Here is a 21708-nt window from a genome sequence, read left to right on the forward strand (position 1 = left end):
AGTTCTCAGATTGGAGAAGGAAGGGAACAAAAATCTCTCAAGTTACCACAACACACTGACAAAATAGTGACACAGCGCTAACCCAGTGGCTTCAGACCTCACTAGAGGCAACAGAGAATTCATTAAGTGAAGTTTCTTGGAGGTAACCAGAGTCCTGCAGACTTAGAAGCTTCTGAATCACAACATGCTCTGGGAAGCAAAACAGGAGCAGAATCATTCATTCAAACTAAGAGGGATAAAAATGATTTGATCTTTTACCGGAGTCCACCGCCTGCACACGGACTGGGGAGTCGCAGCAGATTGTGAAGCCAAACCCATCGCTTCCTCGAGGGATCGTAATCTGAAGAGAGACACCGGAGTCACCCTGTTAAGTGGGAAAGCAGCTGCTGTGTGATCAGCGAGCATCCCCCCTTTCACCCACACACCGCGCCACAGCCTTTGGAATTGCAAGCACAAAGCACATGGCATTTTTAGAAGGGGTCACAGAGCCCAAAGGAACCGTGACAGTGAATGCTGTCACTCTGTGAACCCCAGGGACAACAGGTCTCTCTCCTGCTGCAGTGAAAGGGTGCTAAAAAGCAATGCAAAATCAAGCTGAGGATCAACAGAGAGGAACGCCGCAAAATGAGTGCTTATTGAGCATACGCAGGTCTCCCCTTACGACTCCTGCAAGTGTAAGGAAAGGTCTGATAAGCCATTAGAAAGGAAAACCTGGCTGTCTGGCTCTGACACTGGTTTCTAACACGGTTTCTCTAAGCAAGTCTCTTAAACATTTCACCTCCAGTTGGGTAATACAGGAACAGCAGCACTCTGCTCCAGAGGACGCTGGGAGGGTCAGCGCGCTCCGGTCTGCAAGGCGGCTGTGCTGGAGCAGGCTGTGCGTGCATCACCACATTAGCTGGGGTGAGTATGTTATCTCTCGCTGAGTTTGGAGAGGATGGATGCTGTGTTGATTTAGGCTCATTTCTCCTCCTGATTCAAGAAGCATTGAGCTTATTAATAAAGAGATATTTCTTTTTTTGATGTTGGCTTCCAGCAGCAGCTCAGCATGACTGTTTCTGTAAATACTTGATTATCCCCCAAGACATTCATCAATATCTTTGTTTTACTAATAGAGAAAAGAAAAAATCCAACATCTGACCTGTACTATTTTGAGAACAGTCAGAAAGAAGATGAGGAATTCAGCAGAAGCTGCCAAGGAGGGGAACTATTCCTCACTCCTTTACCATAGGAGGGCAAACACGCAGAGCTTTCACTTCTCTGCACCTTGTCCCCACTCAATTGCTCAGCATAAAATCAGGCTCCAAAAGAGAAACTTTTTGATCCAAAAGGCAGGATCAAAAAGTAGGTCCAGTCCCACTACACTGAGTATTTTTCTCTCTGAAGTTTGTTGGACCCTCAAACAGGAGAGGAGGCTGCTTGTGGCTCTGCACCTTTGAACCAATCTCACATCTCAAATACAAAGCACAGGGGATCTGCATCCTGCAGAAATGTTACCACCAGCACCTCAGGACCCAGCCCAGCACCTCTCCCACCATGGAGACTCCATGACCACTTTCCAGCCCAAAGCTTCCCCCATGCCAAGAAGACTCCCACTCCTGAGCCTACTGACTCTTGTCCACTGCCAATGGAGACACCTTCCCTGTGCCACTAAACAGCAGCTTCTCACTGCTGATGGTTCACTTTCCTCAGCTCCCACCACCATGGCCATTACAGGGAGTTGAACGTCCATTTTTGCCGTTGTGCACAGAACTAAGAAATATGAACATCCAACACAAGCTGGAAAGGTGGGTGGCAGGGTGGAGAGAGACCCCAGCACCACAGAGTCTTGCTGTACCCATAACTTTGGCAAAAAACACAGGAGGAATTGTCAAAATAGAGAATTGAGGAGGTCTAAGACACCAATCACAGTCAGTTGTCATTAATACAAAGCAGGGCAGCATTCCTGCATAAGCCGGTCACTATAGCCCTGATAAGAAGTGGGCATTTTTAGTTAAGCTGGTTCTTTGTGCAATTCCCAATATACACTGTCCCCCACTGCAGCTTTAGCATGACATGAAAGATTAGCACAGGAGTGTGGAGAAAGCTGACCACGAGCTGGGAGCCCCAATCCATTGTGATCGAAAGTGCAGGACACTGGGACCTGCACAAGCGAAACCAGCACCTGGCATCGCACACCGAGCAGCTCCAAGGGAACTTGCGCTGGCTTTCACAGAGCACAGCAATCGGCTTCTCATAAAGCAGGTCGCCGTTGGTTGTAATCAGCTTCACGCAACACCTGATTCCCAAATACATTCACATTAAAACAATTTTTAAAAGAGATAGTAGCGGCCTGGCAGAGGCTTAGCTGCCTGCTGTGCCTGCCTCTCCTGTAATGAGTGGTAAATTGAGACACGACCTCACAGCTTAGCGCTTCCATCGGCAGCATGCTACCCTCAGGTTACACAGTAAATGCTCTCCCTCTCTCCCCATTTACACACTGCAGCAACGGGCAGAGGTCAGCCAGAGACACCTATCTGAAGGTGCTTGCCTTAGATTCGCAATATTATAATTTGAAAATTTTAGCAATAGCAAATCAACGGCCTAGAAACAGCACACACACAGCCCAGAAATGGCAAAAAACCCCACAGACACTCATAAACTTAACAAAGACTTGCAGCAACGCGCACACACACGCTGGCACACAGATTTTTTTTTTCCACAGGAGATACAGACCTGTCTGTATCTCCGCTCCGAGCACACCTTGCAGAGTCCATTGAAGCGGTTCATGGCTAGAAACCCTAAACTCGCCGTTAGCCCATGAAAATCCAGTCCCCCAAAGCAGCCGTAATCCCGATCTCCTTGTATCACACAAGTGTGGAACAAACCACAGTCAAACTGGCATGACCGCCCATGGGAACCCAGTTCCAGAGAAGAATGGCAGGAAGCCACCTTTCACCTCCCCAGCCCCTGTCTGTGCTGTATGCCGCTTTACGATAAGCCAGAGGGCTTCCTGAAAACCCTAACTGACAAGGAAGAGAGAGAGTTTTATATTAAAATTCCTGTCAACTATTTAGTATTCCCTAGTCCCTGCTCTGTTGATGTGGCTTTTGTTCCCGCGGCATTCTTCAGCCGCACGGAGCACTTTGTTATTGCAATGTTCTCACAAACACATCGAGGATGTTAAAGAGGGGTTTCACAGGCACTGGCTGTGCGAGCTTCACTTCATTAACAAGACAGCTTGCACTCGTTACACTCGTAAAGAGAGATTTTTTAGAACAAAAATTTAAAAGAGAAAAAGCAGAGTTTGTTTTTGAAAGCACAGACCCAGAGGCTCCGCACACCCCCATGCTTTTGCTGTCAGAGTCACGGAGCGGGAAGCGGAGGGGTCAACTGAATTGCACCCGTGGTGTAATTTTAGAATTAAAGACAAAGAGAAACTCTTAACCCAGCCAGCAGCAGGGCACAAAGCAGGACTTGGCCAGTCTGTACCGTGCAGCCCTGACTGCCAGTGCTGTGGCACAAATCTTTGGAGATGGAGCTGCAACAGAGAAGAAAGCACCTTCCATACTCCTACACAGGGATGGAAAAGAGAGGAAAGGCTCAAGGAAACCTAAACCCTGGGCTCCCTTGCTCGGCAGCTGGGGTGGCAGGGCCAGGGGAGGCTAGGGAGGGGGGACGAGGAGCCCCAGTGCTCCCAGGGGGTCTGGCAGCACGGCAGCTGTCGGAGGCGCTGCCGGGGGCTGTCCCGGGCGCAGTGTCCCAGCCTGCCGCACCGCCAGGCTGGAGCTGGAAGGAGGATTGATCTTCCTTCCCAGCCACCATCTTTCAAGTCAGTGGCGACTGCCGGAGAGGAAGGGAGGAGAGGGGCGCTGGCTTTGTTTGTCTTGCTCAATCCTACGCTTTAAAACAAATAACTGAAAATGCAGCTGAGGGAAGCAGCAAAGCGGAATTCGGCACAGATAAATCACGGGGCCGGCTAAGCCCAATTTCCGACGCAGGCTATGTGTTTGTGTTCCCATTTCCCATCCTTGCCTTTCCTATAAATCACTGAGGCTCCACTATGGGCCTTTCCCTTCCCAGAGCAAATGGCCGTGAAAGGAGGAGGGGAGCAGACGCACCCATCCACGGAGACACAGAGACGGCCAGGGACTAATGCCGTGTGGCAGGCAGCCGGCCAGCCCTGTCCCCATCACTCCCACTCCCCATCGCTCCCAGTCAATGGCTGGTGCTTTGTCTCTGTGGCAATACACTGGAAAAACAGAAGGTCCCCATATGGCAATAGGGAGCGAGTGTGGGGTTACTACCCACATCACTCACCTCCACCAATTGGTGCTCAATCTATTTATAGACTAATATTTATATATATATATATATATATATATATATATTTATAGGGACTAATTCCCTATATTTATAGGGACTAATTCCCTATAAAAGCCATGGTGTCGACAGGGAGACTGACACAGCTCCCACCTCAGTATCACCCTTGATAATACTCTGTCCCTTGGCTTATTTGAAAACCCCTCCATATAGGATCCACTGCCAGCCAGCTCCTGACCCCAATGTCTTCGCACCCCTGGAGGGTCATAGCCCTGGCATACCCACCTTCAGCTGCTTCATGGTTGCAGCATCCTGGCTTTCCTGCGCTGCACTGTGACTTCCTGGCATCAGCTCTTAAAAAAAAAAAAAAGGGGAAAGGCCATATCAGCCTGGCAGCACACGTCTCCTGACAATCCCTCTCCCCCTACACCGCGTCTACACACTACATAGAAGATCTTTACATGTCATGGTCACATCTCTTCCAGGCTGGTGCAGTGCTGCATGGCAGCAGCTGTGGGGTTGCTGCATATCTGGGACAGGCACTGCTCTCTCACCCTGTTCTGTGCCAGTGCGTCCTCCTCCACACACCCTGGCAGCACAGCAAGGAGACGAAGGCAGAAGCAGCTCCCCACCATCCTGCACAGACCCCAGGAGCCAGAGTCCAGCCATGCGATCAGCCCCAAGTCTGAGAGGCAGCATAGTGAAAGGCCCAGGAAGAGGGAGAGATGTGGCTGCAAAGTTGGGGTCCCCATAGAGAGCCCCAGGCAGCCACAGGTAAGCAGGAGTGAGGGCTGAAAGGGAAAGCTCAGTGCCTGTGCAGAGCCTGCTGAACCAGCCAAGATTTCCCCGACATCAGTCTTTTGGGATCCTGGTACCCACTAGGCATCACAGGGCTGAGAAGTGCTCATGGAGGCACAGGTGCCATGGGGCTGGGGCTGCTCCATGCCAGCACAGGGACGGACACCAGGTTGATTCCTCTTCCAAACCTTGCCAACACTCCCCAGGACATCCCAGTGGGGAGACACACCTCTGCTCTGCTTCAGCCGCCGCATGGCCACCTTCAGGTGCTTGGTCCTGCCCAGCTCCTCACCAAGGAGATAGTACCAGCCGCTGATCTCCTGGGTGGGAGGAAAGAAGCTGTCAATGCAGGGGCAGATACTCACCCCATTTAACTCAGTCTGGTTGCCCATAGCCCCAGAGGGGTCCCGTTGCAGGAGCTGCCCCAGGCCAGTACACAGGGGCTGGCCAGACATGCTCACACACAGAGGCTCAGCCTGGACTCCTTCTCTTAAGATACAGCAACAGCTAAAATTCTATCCCCCTTGCAAGGAGGGACCAAGCATCACTGAAGTAACAAGCTTCTAGGTTTTTACAGGGAGACAAGGTACAGAAAAACAACCAGTCTCCAGTAAAACTGTCCATATCATGTTTGCAGCCGCTGGCAGTCTCTCAGGCAGCACACAGCTCCAGCCTTAGCACCAGAGGAGGATGCCTAAACCAACCCTCAGCAGTGCTGTGTGCTTCTCAGTGGGGCTTCCTTTGCCCCTGTCCTATACCCATGCAGCCAGGGAAGGAAAGAGGACAGAGCTGACTTTGGCAATCCCTCTCCTCTTCTCCAGGGCACTGCCGCTGTCTCTGATTGCTGCCCAGGCAGCCAGCAGGAGGCGGAGGGACCAACCATCCTGGACCCAGCCCAGGCATCGGCCAGGGTTGCAGGAACCACGGTCCCAGTGGCCAGAGGAAGGATCCCATTTTAAAATGAGTGTTTTAAATCCACAATGAGGAAACTAAGGAGACGGGGAGATACCCAGCAGCATCATGCAGCACCCAGGAGAGAAGGCCAACTCCTCTCAGCCCCAGCTGATGTCCCAGGTGGACCACACGCCCCCAGCATCCTCCTCCCGTCCCTGCCAGAGTAGGGTGCTGGGCGTGGATGCTATACACATGAACCCTCCATCCTCTCTGCACACAATGACACCCTGTGAAACTCACTACCAAAATCTGACAAGAAGGGGATGTCTTTGGGGAGGCCAAATATGACCAGAGCAGAGGCTTTTACTGGGGAGAACTGCAGTGTAGAGCTGCTCTGCCTAATTATCTTCACTGTTATAAAAAAGCTGCACCTCACTCATTAAAATTCCAGAGAAGACCATGATCAAGCTACCTCTTACCCTCTTCTCAGGTCATTGCCACAAACAGCTCCTTTTTAACCTCTTGCTAGGGTGTAAGTTTCAACCTCAGGTGATGTATTAACACCTTCACGAGCCCTCTCCAGCTTGCCAAGGTACTCTGATGTGCCAGCACCAGACCAGGGCTGTCCAGGGATGAAACCCCTAACCACTGGCAGCTGGGATGAAACATTTCCACGTTTTAGTGGGTCGGCAGGAGTCATATACAGCAGTAGCTTTGCAGGCTTTTTTAGGAAGGCAAACCCAGCTGATGTGAAAGCTGTATTACCAAGCAGCAGCCAGGCTGGGGCAGCAGTACTGTGACCAAATCTGCAACATGGATTCTGGCACAGAGACAGCCTGGCAGCACCACTGCCTCCAGGAACAGCCTGAGACCTCTGCATTTGCCCTCTCCCACCACCACCTCAGCTGGTGAAGCCCTGGCTGCTGAGCACCAGGAATCAGGCAGACTCCTCAGAGGAGGAGTGTCCCCCCACCACCGCACCCACTCAGCCACCACCCAGCAGTGACACATGCCAGCAGGCTGAGCGAGGTTGGCCCCGTCTCCTGTCCCCCAGGCAGCCCTGCTGTGAGCAGAGCAGGCAGCACTCGCTGGGGCCACCTCTCTGCACCTCAGTTGCTGCTCTTCTCTTTGTGTCCCTGCAGAAGGGAGTGACATCCCCTGTCCTAGGATCCCTCCTCTAACAGCCTCCCCACCCCTGCCTCCAGCAGTCACACCAACACCAGGCTCAGAGTGGCCATCCATACCGAGAATGGGGCCAGGGAACTCCCTGGGCACCTTCAGAGCCTCTTTATCCCACGGTGGGAGAAGCCTGCTCCTGCCCCAAGGGTGCGATACATCCACCCACCCACCTGAGAAAGCCAGGCCCTAGTCCCACACTCTGTGATTCCACATGGAGGTACCTTGTCCAGGAACAGGAGGGACTTGACGCCGAAGCTCATGCAGCCGATCAGTTCGCTCTGCCTGCAGGAGAGCCGGAGACCATCAGCACACACCTGTTGAAAACTGCCCCGGGACCAGCTCCCCACATGCACCCCTTTGCAGGGACCCCGCAAACATCCCTACCAATGCCAGCACCTGGGAGTGCCCAGGACATGCCTCCTGCTCCATGCTTTGAGCAAGCATGGTGTAACCATACAGCTCAGTTGCAGCAGAGGCAAGGAGGAGCTGGGCTGAAGCATCCTGGTCACTTCCAGCCTACCTGACGCTGGCAGGAGCTTGGCCAAGGAGGCAGATGCCACTTGCCTGAGCAGGCGGCACAGCCTGTGAGGTCCCAGACCCCTTGCTGCTGGGCTTTCCTCCTCACTGCATTGCCCCCAGAGGTAGGGAAGGTCCCCAGTCCAGAGCCACGCTCCAGCCCCACTTGACTTTAGCCAGCAGTGCAGGCGTGAGTGGCTGCAGGAGTTTTAAATGCTGGTCCAGGTGATGGCTACCAAGCAGCAGCAATGCCGACAGAGAGCAGCAAGGGCAGGATTTCCTCTCCACCAGCCTGCACACAGCGTGGTGCTCAGCAGCACAGGCTGCCCATGAGAACGACCCTGGCCGGGGCACCCTACCAGCAGGTCCCAGTCCCAGCCCCGCTGCTCAGCTCCTCCTGCCTCACCGGCCCGCAGCCTTCATGCAGGGCAGCCCTCCGTCAGGGCCTCAAGGCCCAGGGCACTGGAGGAGCTCGTGCAGGGTAGCCAGAGCACACAGCAAGTTAGCTGCCATGCCAGCCCCATTTGAAAGAGATTGTGTGGCAAGCTGGCAGCCACTTACCTGGAATTTCTCTCTCGGTTCCAGACTGTGACCAGGAGACGTTTCTGCTCATCCTCCTCTTGCACTGGGCTGTAACAAGCAGAGGGGACAGTGACAGCCTGTGAGCACTGATCTTCCCCAGGAGCACTTGGCAAGGGCTGCCCTCACAGCCAGAGACCCCTCACCCTCCTCAGAGCCAGACCTCCTCCTCCATTCTTTGCACAGAGCATTGCAGCGTCACCCCAGGTAGTAACCTCCTCAAACGAGCCACTGTTGCACTAATTCACATTCCTGACAGGCAACTGCAAAAGGATGTGACCTCTCCTGAGCAGGCGCTAGGGACACCGCTCAGGTGGTTTAAGGGGAAAAGTAATCTTGCAGAAAGACACGCATCCAACAACAAAGGGTAAATGCAAGGAACAAGCCACAATTCATGCTCTGAAACAACCATCCTCATCAAATGCTGCGTGGGGGCAGAGGTCTGACACAGACTGGTTAGCTAGCAATGACAAGCTCTACTGGAACACAACAAGCCATACAGCTCCTTTACCATGCAGAGACATGCCGTAGCCATAGGAAATCCTTTTACCTTCCTCATTGATACTTCCTCACTCGCCATACTATTGCAGGGGCAAGGTCTAGGAAATAGAGTGTGCTTGCCCAACTCCTGCCCAACCGTGCCGGAGCACGGCTGCCATCCTGTGTGCCAACAGCTTTAAGAGCCTCTGCAGAGCTCTGCCCAAAAGTTCAAGGCATTTCAGCTATAAAAAACAGCAGAATAATGTCTGTCACTCCTCATCTCAGCAGCAGACCTGCTCATGCATGATGCGTGTTTATTATAGATCATAATGTAAAAGGAAACACAGGGTCTTGGCTTTGAGAGGGTACCCTGACAGCAGCCACGTGGGTCCCCCACTGCTCAGTGTGAACAAGGCACTGACAAATGGGTCAGAGCTACCTCTACCCTGTCATACTCACAAAAGAAAGTGCTCATGGAAGACAGGATTTTTGCTGTCTGGCACAGTCTTCGTCTTTTGCCTGCATTTCCAGTCAGCATCTGGCACAATCGACATCTTCATAGAGGAAAACAAGCAGTGTGTTAGCACTCTCAAAGCAAGCACTGGCACACAGCTGCCAGCTCTGCCACTGTAGTTGCAGGAGACCAGCACAGCCACTTTCATGGATGGCTAAGCCTCAAAGATCCAGCTGAGCCTGTGCTAACGAGTGGTTTAGATCACTTTACCCTATGTGTGTCAAGTGATTGCATTACAAAACTCCTCAGAGCAGGGGAGGGAAGGAAAAGAGCAGAAGAATCATGGACAGATGTACACAAAGGGTGCTGGCTGGTCTCTGACTTGCAGCCCCCTTGTAGGGGAGATACCTCCTGCGCTGCGCACACCACAGTGGGAGCAGCCTGCCAAGGTGACCTCCAGGAGACCCCAGGGCCACACTGTGCTAGCCAAACACTTACACCCACCAGTCCTTGGGCACCCAGTGGGATGCTCTTGCAACAAATGGTTGACACAGCCCTTAGCAGGGTCCTGTCCTCTGCTTTTCTGGCTCCATGCAGACACCATGCCAACAAAACCCTCCAGCACTGGGCAAGAGACCAGCCACCTCCCTGCATGCTGCAGGTGCTCGGCCAGAGCAGGACAGAGGAGGACAGGGAAGGGACAGGCAGCCCAGGACATGCTTGGAGGAGCCAACCACAAAATCCCAACAAAGCACAAAATTCCCCAAGCAAAGCCGCAGGAGAACCTACCTTCACATAGGAGTCGCATGCCTGGTACTTCTTTCCCATCAGACCTTTTGCTTCCATGACTGGAAAGGAAATGAAATGATCATGCCCCAGAGCAGCAGGGAAGGCATCTTCCCATGCCGTAGCGCTCTGCTCTGTGCAGTGCTCCCTCCTTCTGGGGCCAAACCCACCTCCTACCCCAACAGGACCCTGCGCACACCTCCCAGAAGCCTGGTCTCACTGGGCACCCACAAAGAGGTGAAGGGTTTTACTGTTTCGTTTTTTTTTCTTTAATATACCCATGCTGTAAATACAAGCATCTGTGGGTGAGGTCGGCAGCAGATGCAGTTCAGGGTCTGGATGGCAAATTGCATTTCATTTGCCTGACTTCACACAGCTCTGGGCTTCCTGCCCCAGAGCCAAATGTATCATCAAGTTAAATATGAATGGCCACATCCTGATGGCAGCCCTGCAGGCAGGGACTCAGCATTGCACTGCTGCTGCCGACAGTTGGGAACCTTGCGCTTCCCAGCTGTGTGGCTGGAGGCAATAGATGCGCAGCAGAGTCTGGGTAGCCCAGAACGGGCTGTCGGAACGAGGCTAAGCTCCCTCCTAACAAGCCTGGCAAGGCAGTAGTGACTTTGCCTATGTCAGAAACAGACATGGTCAGCCTGACAGAAACCCCAGCGCACAAGGGGAAAGGGGTTCTGCAAGACCCTCTGGTGCTTCACAAAGCAGTTTGCAAGGTTCCTCCAGGACAGGCTGCACCAGGAGCTTCCTCCTCCATCCAGATCTGCTTTGGGTTTGAAGACATTGGGGTGGAGAATGAAAAAGTAAGGCGAATCGTCCCACATCACCTAGCCTCCTCCTGCCCACGCCATGGCTCTGGGGCCCTCACCGTGTGTCCCAGGGAGATACTCACTGTGCAGCACCAGGATCCGGCCCTGCACCTCGACAGACAGCTTCAGCTGGCCTAGAGGAAAGGAGAGGAGAGACAATGAAGGAGGCAGGGCTCGCCCACCACCCCTGGCACTCAGCAGCACAGGGGTCCTGCGGCTCTGAGGCTTGCATGGGGCCAAACCCATCCTGCTTCCCCACCCCTGTGCACAGGGGCATCGCTCAGGGAGCCAAGGGAAAAGAGGTGAGAGGAAACATCTTCTGCTACCAAGAAAGTCTTACAGCTCCAGATGCAAAAACACTCCAGGAAAACCTGAATACTTTTTTCTCAGCACACAGTGAACTGATGGCAGGAGGCACGAGCCCATGGCAGAGGGGAAAGATGAAACCGTGGCTGTGGGATGAATTAGCCCTTGTTTAGAGGGATGCAGCATGCTCAAATCCTGCCCCCAGCCCAGATTCAACTTCCCCTTTGCCTCTCCCCTGAGCCTCTGTGCAGGCAAGGGGCTGTCACCCCTGCAGAAGGTGACAGTGGGCCAAGCTGCAGATGGCCTGGAAAAATGCCAAGGATAACCGATCCCTTTGGTGGCAGGAACATGCCGGCACAGGGTCAGCCAAGGCTGGCTCCACTGGGGGAGCCTGGGCCATGGCACTGACCTGCTTCCATTCACCCATCCATTGCTGTGGGACCCTGCTTCACGCACGCCTCCTCCCTGCTTGCCTCATCTCTCCAGAGCGGTTTTGGGGAAATGGCAAAAGGCTTAAAAACCCCTTCACTGACTGTCATGTCCAGCAACAGTTTTTTATTGACAGCACTATCGAGCAGAGAAGATGCAGGGACAGGGACTAATGCAGCACTGCTCGCAGCACAAACCCAGCCCCCAGGAATCAAAGCATGGCAAGAGTACCCACATTGCAGCCTTCTGCATTTCCTGGGGATCCCAGACAGTATGGGCTGGTGAGCAGGCAGGTAATCTCCTAAAACCAGGAGTCAATACTTGCTTTAATCTACGATTAAACAAGAATGGTTTCAGTCATGTGTTTTGACACAGGTGGCCAACGAGGCCAGGAGCAGCCAATCCCCAGGGAAGAGCAATGCTCCACCATCCTGCAACCCCTCTACCACAGAGCCCCGGGGGGCTCAGACCAAGCAGGACCCCTGGCTCCCAGTGACGCAGCACCTCCGGGGAAGTGCCTGGTTCCCTGTACAACAGCACCGAGAGCTTTTGATTGAGGAGGTGGTGGTAGGGGAGAGCCTTGAGAAGCCACATGAAAGAAACATGACTTCAGAGCTGGTCTGGGTGGAGATTTCCCCTGCTCCCAGTGCACTGCCTTACCCACAGCCAGGAAGCAGGACCTGCCCGCCTAGGGTGCCCAGCTCCCCACTGCCAGGCCTTCCAAGCCTTGCAGGGGACCAGCTGCGCATCGCCATCATGAGCAGAGCGAGGAGCATGGTCAAGAGATCAAAGGCAGGGTGGTTCCAACAGTCATTAACAGGCCAAAAGAGCAGATCTTAATAAGAGCACACGGGCATCCACTTGTGCCCCTCAACAGGGCAGAGAACAAAATAGAAGAGAAAGAGAGCTCAGAGTGCCAAGATCTGGTGCCTGGAGCAAATGACAGGATCTTTCTTGGAGCAGGAGATTGATCTGACTTGTTAAAGGAGGACCAGAATCTAACCCACTCCACAGGCAGCCGTTAAGGAGGAGGCTTCTCCCCACATGGACTGGCACAGCACAGTAGCAAGAGCTCACCATGGGACCCAGCAGTCTCTCGTGGGTGCTGCAGAGCCCGCCTCTACAAGACAGCAGCCCAGCATGCAACATTTCTACCCATCAGTGCCTTTTAAGCTACTGTGCTGGTTTTGGCTGGAACAGAGTTATTTTTCTCCATAGTAGCTTGTACGGGGCTGTGTTTTGGATTTGTGCTGGAAACAGCATTGATAACCCAGGGATGTTTTCATTCCTGCTGAGCAGGGCTTGCACAGAGCCAAGGGCTTTCCTGCTCCTCACCCCACCCCACCAGCAATTGGGCTGGGGGGGCACAAGGGGTTGGGAGGGGACATGGCTGGGACAGTGACCCCAACTGACCCAAGGAATGTCCAACACCACATGGCGTCAGGCTCAGCATACAGAGATTGGGGAAGGAGGAGGAAGGAGGGACACTCGGGCTGATGGCGTTTGCCTTCCCCAGTCACCATTATGCATGATGGAGCCCTGCTTTCCTGGGGAACACCTGCCTGCTGGTGGGAAGGAGAGAATGAATTCCTTGTTTTGCTTTGTTTGCGCGCACAGCTTTTGCTTTACCCATTAAACTGTCTTTATCTCAGCCCATGAGTTTTCTCACTTTTTCCCTTCCAATTGTCTCTCCCATCCCACCAGGGGAGAGTGAGTGAGTGAGTGGCTGCGAGGGGCTGAGCTGCTGGCTGGGGTTAAACCACGACAGCTGCCTAAGGAGAGAGAGGAAGGGAGGAGTCGGAGCAGAGGGAGGAGGTGGGAGGGATGGAGCCAGGGAAGTGTCAGATCAGGGTTCCACAGGGACCACACCAGAGTAACTCAGCTCAGCCTGAGCATCCTCCTGGGGAATTGTTCTCAGTGTGGACTGCGCAGGCAGATCCAACCTCTGGGCTCATGAGCACTAGTTAACTCAAGCTATTATGGCTTGTGGAGCCCAGGTACAAAGGCTGGGGGCGCTCAGGTGGGCCACTGAATCCAGAAACCCCTCTTCAGAGGTGCAAGGACAAGATGGGTGGATTATTTCCAAAGAAAAAGCAAAAGGAAGGAGCATCCCAAACACACCTTTGGCTGGTGACAGGCAAAGTCACCCCCTGAAAACTCAGTGTCCACAACTGCAGAAGAATACACTGCTCACAGCCCACTCTGCGCATAGGTGGGGGCCCTTCAGCAGAGCTGAGAATAAAATCCAGCTCTTACACAGCTTCAAATCCAACCTGGAGTTCCCACTGCCTTTTGAAATGCCCGTGCCAGATCCCTGAGCTCCCACCTCTTACCTAGAGCTGCAACCTGTGATTTTCAGCACTGCCTGGACCTGTCTGCCAGCAACCGATTCCCAGCATTGAAAACCCAGGCAGTCACAGACACTGCGCAGGAGGCCAGCACCTGGGAGAGCCGCACGTGTAAAACCCTGCCGAGCAAGGGCACGGGTCCCAGGGTGGCAGCCCTGCTCTGCCAGCTTACTTACAGTCATACACTCACCTTCCCATGCACTAGTGACTCTGCATCAGCCCTAAAACCTATCCACAGTACTCAGACCGGCATGAAGACTGGCATTTGCAAGGGTCTAGTTGAAGCGCTACTGGGGGCTGCCAGCCCCCGTCTCACTGGCTCCTCTCAGGCATGGAGACTCTGCCCTGCTGAACACCTTCCCACAGGGGTCCCCCAGGAGCTGCCACCTGCCAGCCTGGATAGGATGTGCGGATTTCAGGGGTGATGCAGGGTCTGAAATCTGTAATTATTCTGGACCAACCCAAAACTGAACATTTCCCAATGCCCCCAGAGAATCAAAAGATTGAAAGCATCATTAGCACGATCATTTAGTCCAAAGTAAGATACCTGATCTTCACTTGTCTTCCAGCTTACAAAACACAACAAACAAAATAAACTTGTAAACAATTTACAGACATCTAAACATCTTTCAAATTAAAAACCAACATTTCATTTTGCAAAAGACGCACCCAAGGGCTTAGGTTTCCTGGGGTGGGGATAACTTATCAGCTTGTTTAACCTGAAACAATTCAGAAAATTCATATCTCATTTTTCACTCCAAAAACATTGACATAAAATTTTCAAACCTCTCTCCAGCTCACACGTGTGTCCATGTGTGCATCTGCTTGTGTGAAAACAGCACATGTGTGTGCACATGTGAAAATGCATGTCTTTATGTGCATGCGTACACGTGCAAGTGAGAGCAAGGTAAGAAACTAAAGCAAGAGCCAGGTGGGGTAAATCAGGACAGTTCTGTTGAAGCTGATACTGATTTATAACAGTGAGAATATTGTCCCCAAGTTTCATCATGCCAGCCTAGCCTTTTGGACCAGGACTTTAAGCCTTCTGCAACCTCCAGACCTCTGATGCTGTGGGAACCCTCTTGCCATTCCACTATTAGGGTGTAACAACCGTTACAACAAAAAAGCAAAATGCCGCCGTCTAACCAAGCATGACAAGGAGTCAGCCCAGCAATGAAAGAGCCCTGGGGACCTGGGGAGGAGAACGGAAGCTTTTGTGCTGGGTAATGCGGGGGGAGGAAGCTCCACACCCAGCCCTGGCCTGGGGATGGCTGGGACCACTCAGTTCCCGGGGCAGCACATGGGGACAAGGCTTCTGCACAGCAAGGGTTTGGGTCAGACAGGACTGCAGCCTCACGCGTCATGTGCACTACTGCAGCTTCTGGTGCCCAGACAGCGCCCACGGCCCCTGCCTCAGGCTACACCAGCACCAACGAGAGGAGAGGAAGCCAGGGAGAAAATGGGTAGTTCTGCCTTTTTCAGAAGTACCACAGATTGCCCCCTAGTAGAAAGGATTTGGAAGTATCGGTGGGAAAGGTCCTCTCCTTCCCATGAGGAACAGATGACACTTCTCTCTCAATGCATTTGCTCCCATGCATCTCCAAGGCACACAAAGGGGACAAATCGCATACCCCAACACACCCCAGCCAGCCTGTCTGGCCCCAAAGGGGTCCCAGCCTGCTATGCTGGGGAAGCACTCATTGGCTTTGCAGCAATTCCAGCGCTTGTATGGGGCCAGATCAGAGAGGCAAGCTGCTGTCAGCAGAGGCAATCCAGCCTGAGCTGGTGGAAGGGATTTTCTGTCGTTGGGCAGACCAGCTCAGTGGCAGCAGTCACATTTTCTTGGATGCACGGAGCAGTAACCTTCCTCCAGACCTGGGTAGGCAAAAACACAACCCCTGTGAAGGCAAGCTCTTGGGCTGCATTGCCACCTTGCTCCAAGATCAGAGGGTCAGAAAAACATTATGCCCCGGGTTTATCTCTTTTGATACATCCCTAACATGAACTAAGGGAAACAGCTTCAGCAGAGAGGCCCTGACACAGCTTGTTCAGGTGACCTGTGTTCAATAAAGGTTAATATAAATGAAAGTAAGTGCAGAGAAAGGCCAGAGGGAGACAAAAGAGCAGACAGCTCATCTCACAACATGACCCACATGCAGCTTCTGGGTGTGCACCCCATCACAGAGAGCAGGGCTCAGCTGGGCTTGCAGGGCTGCAGCAGCAAGGGCGCCCAGGCCCCGTCCATCTGGACCCCCCAGGGCCAGAAGAGGCAACTCAAGCTGATGAACAAAGCTGGCACAAGGTGAACAGGGTGAAAACAGGTATGAACAAGCACAAGAAGGTAATCAAACAGGTTCCCACCCATGAGAGAAATTTGCCAGGCTAAAGGAGACATGAATGTTGGCCTTCGGGAGCAGACCTAGCAGGCAGGAAAATCTGTTCCTTATGGATGATCCCCGCCAAACGGAAAATCTGGGTTTCTGCTCCTTAAATGCTTTTCTGTTTTATTGTAGAAAAAACGCATGTTTTGCCCTGCCTGGGACAGCCAACAACCTTCGATGCACACACCAGAGGGGATTCTTACCAGAGGAAAGCAGCGTCACATAACTGCCTGGGCGGGAGGTCCCCATGGGCACAAGGCAGAGCACCCTGAGATCACCATCCACAACCTCGGGCCCTGGCACCAGGCCTTTTGAAGACCCTCTCCTTGGTCACCCATGTGGAGAGGGTAGTGCTGGCCCTATCCTGCCACTGCTGTCCTGCTCAGAGCACACAACGCCATGTCTTGCCAGTGATGGTCAGCCCATGAAGGGAACTGCGGCTGCAGAGGTGATGCTTGGCCCGGACATGGTTACAGAGCCAAGAGGCACCACAAAACTCACATTATTTGGCATGCATAAGTCCTACAGACCAAGACAGCAGGATTTCAGCTCTCAGGGTGTCCTCAGCAGTTTGACACTTACAAGCCGAAAGGAGCAAGGATCAGCATCCCTGGCTGCCCAGGGAAGGGACACCCTGCCCTACTCATGTAACCCTCTCTGCTTCCCTGCAGCCTCTTTAACAGCACATTCCATGATCGCCTGCCCTGGTCACTAAAGCAAACAGAAGCTTTGAAAGAAAACTGCTGCTTAAAAAGTAGCACCAGGGGGGCACCCCAATTCCCTCTGCGTGAGACGGCTGCTGACAAGCCATCACACACCACAAGCAACAGCCATGACATTTTCTGCCAAATTCACCTGCTTGCAGGGTGGGTATAGATGGCTTGTAGCCCAGCCATCGCCAGGCCGGCTCCAGCCCGCAGAGCCAAGCCACCACTGCCCATGGGCTTCTTCAAGCCCATGCAGCAAAACTGAGGCAGCCAAAGAAAGACCCACAAGGAGCAAATAAGGAAAATGGGGCTCTGCCCTAAGGGGGGGCCACAGCTCCGGCCAGCCGTACGCAGCAATCCCAGCTCATGCCCATCCAGGGGGCAAAACGACCTGGGTAATCAGCATCTGGCTGGCTGCTGCAGCACACCTCAGTGGCTGCAGCTTGGTTTCAGGGCGCTCCCCGGTTTGCCAGCTCAGTGGAGCCACATATTATTCTGGCTCAGCGAGGCAGAAGCAAGCAGGCTGCTGCTCAGCGTTAATGCCTTTGGGGAGCAGCTCTCCAGTCCGTCCATACCACACCGGGCTTTGGCCGTGACCTGCTGCAGTTCCCCGTGCCACACCAGCCAGGGCCACGGCCACATCTCCTGCGTGCACCCCCGGCTCCCTGGAGCTGCAGCTCAATGCTTACCAAATGTGGAGAGGTAGAAAGAAGCTCCCAGGGGGTCAGCCCGGCGGGTGCAGAGCGAGACTCTGTGGACATTGCCGAGCTCCATGGCAGGACACCTCTAATTAGCCAGTAACTGGAGCCCTCCCTGCCTAGCCCAGGAAAGCCAAGCAGCCGTTTAAGCAGGGAGCGACAGCAGCCGGGTTTCCATGGGACACGTGTCCAACCGCCGCACGTTTGAACGGCGCGGCTCCCATTGGTCCCGCAGATTTGAACGGGGGCTGCACCTGTCTCGGCAAACAGGCCCGAGCCCCGTGCCACGGCCACACGCAAGGATGCGGGCAGCGCTCTGCCCTCCCCTGCGGACCCGAGACCCGCGCCAGCGCCGTCCCACGGCCACCCAGCTGATGCACTAGGAATGAGCTCCTGCAAAAAGGAGCAACCTTTCCTCTCCTCTGCAGTGTGCCAGGCTGTAAGTAATCCCCGTGACTGTTAATGCCATCGCATTTGCTAGCACATGCTCAGCTGTTCGGGGAACTGTCTCACCGGAGCAACACGGGACAGCAGCATTCACAGCGCTTTGGGGAAATTATTGCAAGGAAAGGGTGCAAGATAATTGGTCTGCGGGGGTGAGCCAAGAAAGGGAGGGATGGCACGGCATGGGTTACCTGCTTGGCTCTCATATGACAAGGAAAGAGGCAAGAAGCCCCCCAGGCTCATGGGGTCACTCTGGAAGACCCCAGAGCAGTCCTTTCCATCACCCGGGAGCTGGTGATGCACCCACCAGCTCTGGATACTATGCCACAGCTTACTGGGAGGCACCCAGAGCTCAGCACAAGCTCTGGAGAGTGTGGAGGAATGATGGAGATACGACTTCTCAGAAAAAAAAAAAAAAAAAAAAAAAAAAAAGACCCTGGCCAAAGGTTGGGCTGTCCCAGAACTCTCTGCTTCCCACCCACGGATCCATGCAGCCCTGCTCCCCACAGCGCAGGGCCCCATGGGGGACTGATCTCCAGCAGAGTCCCCAGCAGAGGGGACCTGCTCCCACACCACCCCATGCTGCAGGAAATGCCACGCTCAAGGAGTTTGGTTCCTCATAGCACTGCTGTGAGGCTACAGGGTCCACAGCAGTATGGGAGGCCTGTGCTGAGCCTGGGTCAGCCCTGTAGAGGCCTTCTGGGTGGAAGTGGCCAATTCACAGGTCCCGCTGCCCTGGGCCCAGGCAGAGGTGGGCAATAGTGAAGTGAAGGTCGGGAGAGACAAGGGTGCAGCCCAGCACAGGCTCTGAGCAGACGTGCTGCCAGTGTGGATGGCTGCTGTAAGTGCTGTGCAGGTACCTCCATTTTCCAGCCCACATCCAACTGAAGGAATACTAAATATATTGACCTCTCAGGGATGGAAAAGGACAGGATCTTCTGTAGGGTCCAGGGGGTTGGACATGCACCCCTGCCACTCCCCCGCATGGTCACCCCTCCACACACTCCTGGCCAGGGCTGAGCTCCCGGCCGGCCCACAGCCCCTCTCACACCCCCATCACTTACCTCTTCCCTTCACTTGTGCACGGCTGATCTTCCTCCTGCTCCCCAATGGTCCCCACTCCTTCCGCAGGGAGGCTCGTATAGCCCTGCATCGCCCCTTCGTCAGGGCTGGCAGACACTCCAGCAACCGGGGATTCTCCCCTGTCCCTGCCAGAGAAAAGAGGAGATGAGAACAGGGCAGAAAGGAGAGGAGCAATGGCAATTCACTAGGTCCAGTGTCACGGCAGAACACAGACCCATGTTCAGAGTGAGTCACACCTGGCACATGTCTCAGCTGCAGCCTTGGCCATGGTCCTTTACATGCCACACAGCAAGTGCATCCCAGAGGCTCTGCTGTTACATTTTATTATATTTAAAACAGACGATCAGCCCTATCAGGGCTTCATTAGTCCATAAGTAGCTCTCCAGGACACTAGAGATGCTGAGCTGCCACTGGACAGGCCAGGGAAAGTCTTGCAAATCTCTGGCTCACATCCAGCTCCCAACCTGCTGACATGCTCCGGCTCAGAGCAGCAGGGAGGCTCTGCACAGGGAGGAACTGGATGCTTGTGGCCAGCACCCTACAGATGGCATACCAGCCCCAGTCTGCCCCTCCTCACTGACAGCCATCACACCTCCACCTGGGAACCTGCCATGGGATCCCATGCTGATAGAGACAAAAGTGCACAGATCCAGATATGGGAGCCTTGGTGGAGAGAACTCCCAGCCACAGCACAGAGCAGAGGAACCAGCATGGGCCAGTAATCCCTCAGGATCAGAAACAACTGCCCAGGAAGGATCCACAGAGATGAGAAGTGCAGGACTAGTGCAGCACAAGTGTCTTATGTTGCCCTTAGAATCATGGAATGGTTTGGGTTGGAAGGGATCTCTAGAGACCATCCAGTCCAACCCCCTACAGTGAGCAGGGACATCTGCAACTAGCTCAGGTTGCTCAGAGCCCTGTCCAACCTAGCCTCGAATATTTCCAGGGATGGGGCCTCCACTACCTCTCTGGGCAACCTGTGCCAGTGTTTCACCACCCTTATAGTTAAATTTTTTTTCCTTATATCCAGTCTAAATCTACCCTCCTTTAGTTTAAATCCATGACTCCTCATCCTGTCACACCAGGCCTTGCTAGAGAGGTTGCCCCCATCTTTCTTATAGTCGCCCTTTCAGTACTGAAAGGCTGCAATAAGGTCTCCCCGCAGCCTTCTCTTCTCCAGGCTGAATAACCCCTACTCTCTCAGCCTTTCTTCATAGCAGAGGTGCTCCAGCCCTCGGATCATTTTTGTGGCCTCCTCTGGACCCGCTGCAACAGTTCCTTGGACCCAGTGCCAACCTAGTGCAAACACAGCCCGAGAGCTGCGGAGTCACAGGTTAATTCCCCCACGAGGGCAGCAGGGCAGAGCAGTGTCCCTCATCCCATGATGGAGCCACGCCACACACACATACATAAAAGCAAGAGAGACCTGTCGGTCCCAGGTGTCCTGAACCTCTGTTAAATGCAAGCAGAGTGCGTACCAGCCCAGCCTTGCCATGTCCTTTTCTCCTCCACTGCACATCCCCACAACAGCATCAAGACTACGGCTTGTATCGCTCCTCTCCGGCACTGCCAAGCCTGCAGCTCTCCCCAGCACATGCAGCGAGAGGTGTTTTACATGCCACCCTGTCTCCTAGGAGGTCCCCAGGCTCACACAAAGCCTGCCCTCCCCACGCCTGTATTGCAAAATGCTTTTAAGAGACAAAGGGAAAGACAAATAGGAAAGTAACAAAACGCACTGTCTCACTATCTAAAGCGGGCAGTGTCACACATTTTGGTAAAGAATCCCATGAGATAGGGTTTGTAAAAATAATATTTAAAAAAAAAAGTAAAAGTAAAGAAGAGTCTCTGTGGAAGTCTGAGATTCCGAGGCTAAGAGAGTCCCCCACACCCTCCTCCCAGAGGGCTTGAGGCTCACTGGCTGCAAAAATCGCTCCTAACTCTCAAACCCAGCAGAGTCAAGTCTGCTCCACCCCGCAGCACAAGGTGCTACCAGTGAGCCCTGAGATCAGACACAATCCCACAAGGAGCTGGGCATCTGCAACACCCCACAAAGGGCAGGTGGGAGATGCAGTCCCTCATCTCCTCCAGGCACCAGGGTCTGGTTCAGTGGTGATAAACACGTACCTGCACAGACATAATCCATCCTTCACCCAGGAGACAGAGCAGCACTGCAAACTAGCAGAGAAATCATCTGAGCACTTACTGAGCCCTGGCTCTCCCAGCTGCTCCATGACTCCCATGTGGGACAGTCACTCTCTCCAGCAATGTCCAAGCACCAGTGTCCTGTGCTCAAGCTGTGATTTAGCTGCCACAAGCCTTTGACCTTGCCGCCGCTGTAAAGGAGGGGGAAAAACAGTATATAAATGTCCCAGGGGACTAGAGCTCCAGTACTAGGAAGTTACAAATTAAACTGCATGCCGGGAAGAGATGGTGGTGGTGGCGCATGCAACAGCCCCCTTCTCTACTGGCTCCCAACAGCGAGGTACCACTCTTTCTAACTTCCCTC

At 53.7% G+C, this 21708-nt stretch overlaps 1 protein-coding gene across 8 annotated transcripts in view; it reads right to left on the reverse strand.

Annotated features, from left to right (window-relative positions):
* The window catches only part of RGS3 (regulator of G protein signaling 3), an 82743-nt gene extending 61035 nt beyond the window's left edge, over positions 1-21708 (reverse strand). Inside the window, exons 1-10 of one of the 8 annotated variants that reach the window (XM_075112587.1) lie at positions 21327-21708; positions 19184-19327; positions 10890-10940; positions 9992-10050; positions 9208-9302; positions 8251-8319; positions 7395-7455; positions 5330-5420; positions 4588-4655; positions 259-340 (exon numbers count right to left, since the gene is read on the reverse strand). In XM_075112587.1, coding sequence (XP_074968688.1) covers positions 259-340; positions 4588-4655; positions 5330-5420; positions 7395-7455; positions 8251-8319; positions 9208-9302; positions 9992-10050; positions 10890-10940; positions 19184-19327; positions 21327-21345 — 739 coding nt within the window. In that variant the 5' untranslated portion in view covers positions 21346-21708. Of the gene's footprint in view, positions 1-258; positions 365-778; positions 867-2715; positions 2891-4587; positions 4656-5329; positions 5421-7394; positions 7456-8250; positions 8320-9207; positions 9303-9991; positions 10051-10889; positions 10941-17666; positions 18073-19183; positions 19328-21326 lie in introns of those variants that run through there. The other 7 variants (XM_075112586.1, XM_075112589.1, XM_075112588.1 and 4 more) reach the window with 7 other exon arrangements.

This window comes from Phalacrocorax aristotelis, chromosome 17 (assembly GCF_949628215.1).
Source record: "Phalacrocorax aristotelis chromosome 17, bGulAri2.1, whole genome shotgun sequence".
Lineage (NCBI taxonomy): Eukaryota > Metazoa > Chordata > Aves > Suliformes > Phalacrocoracidae > Phalacrocorax > Phalacrocorax aristotelis.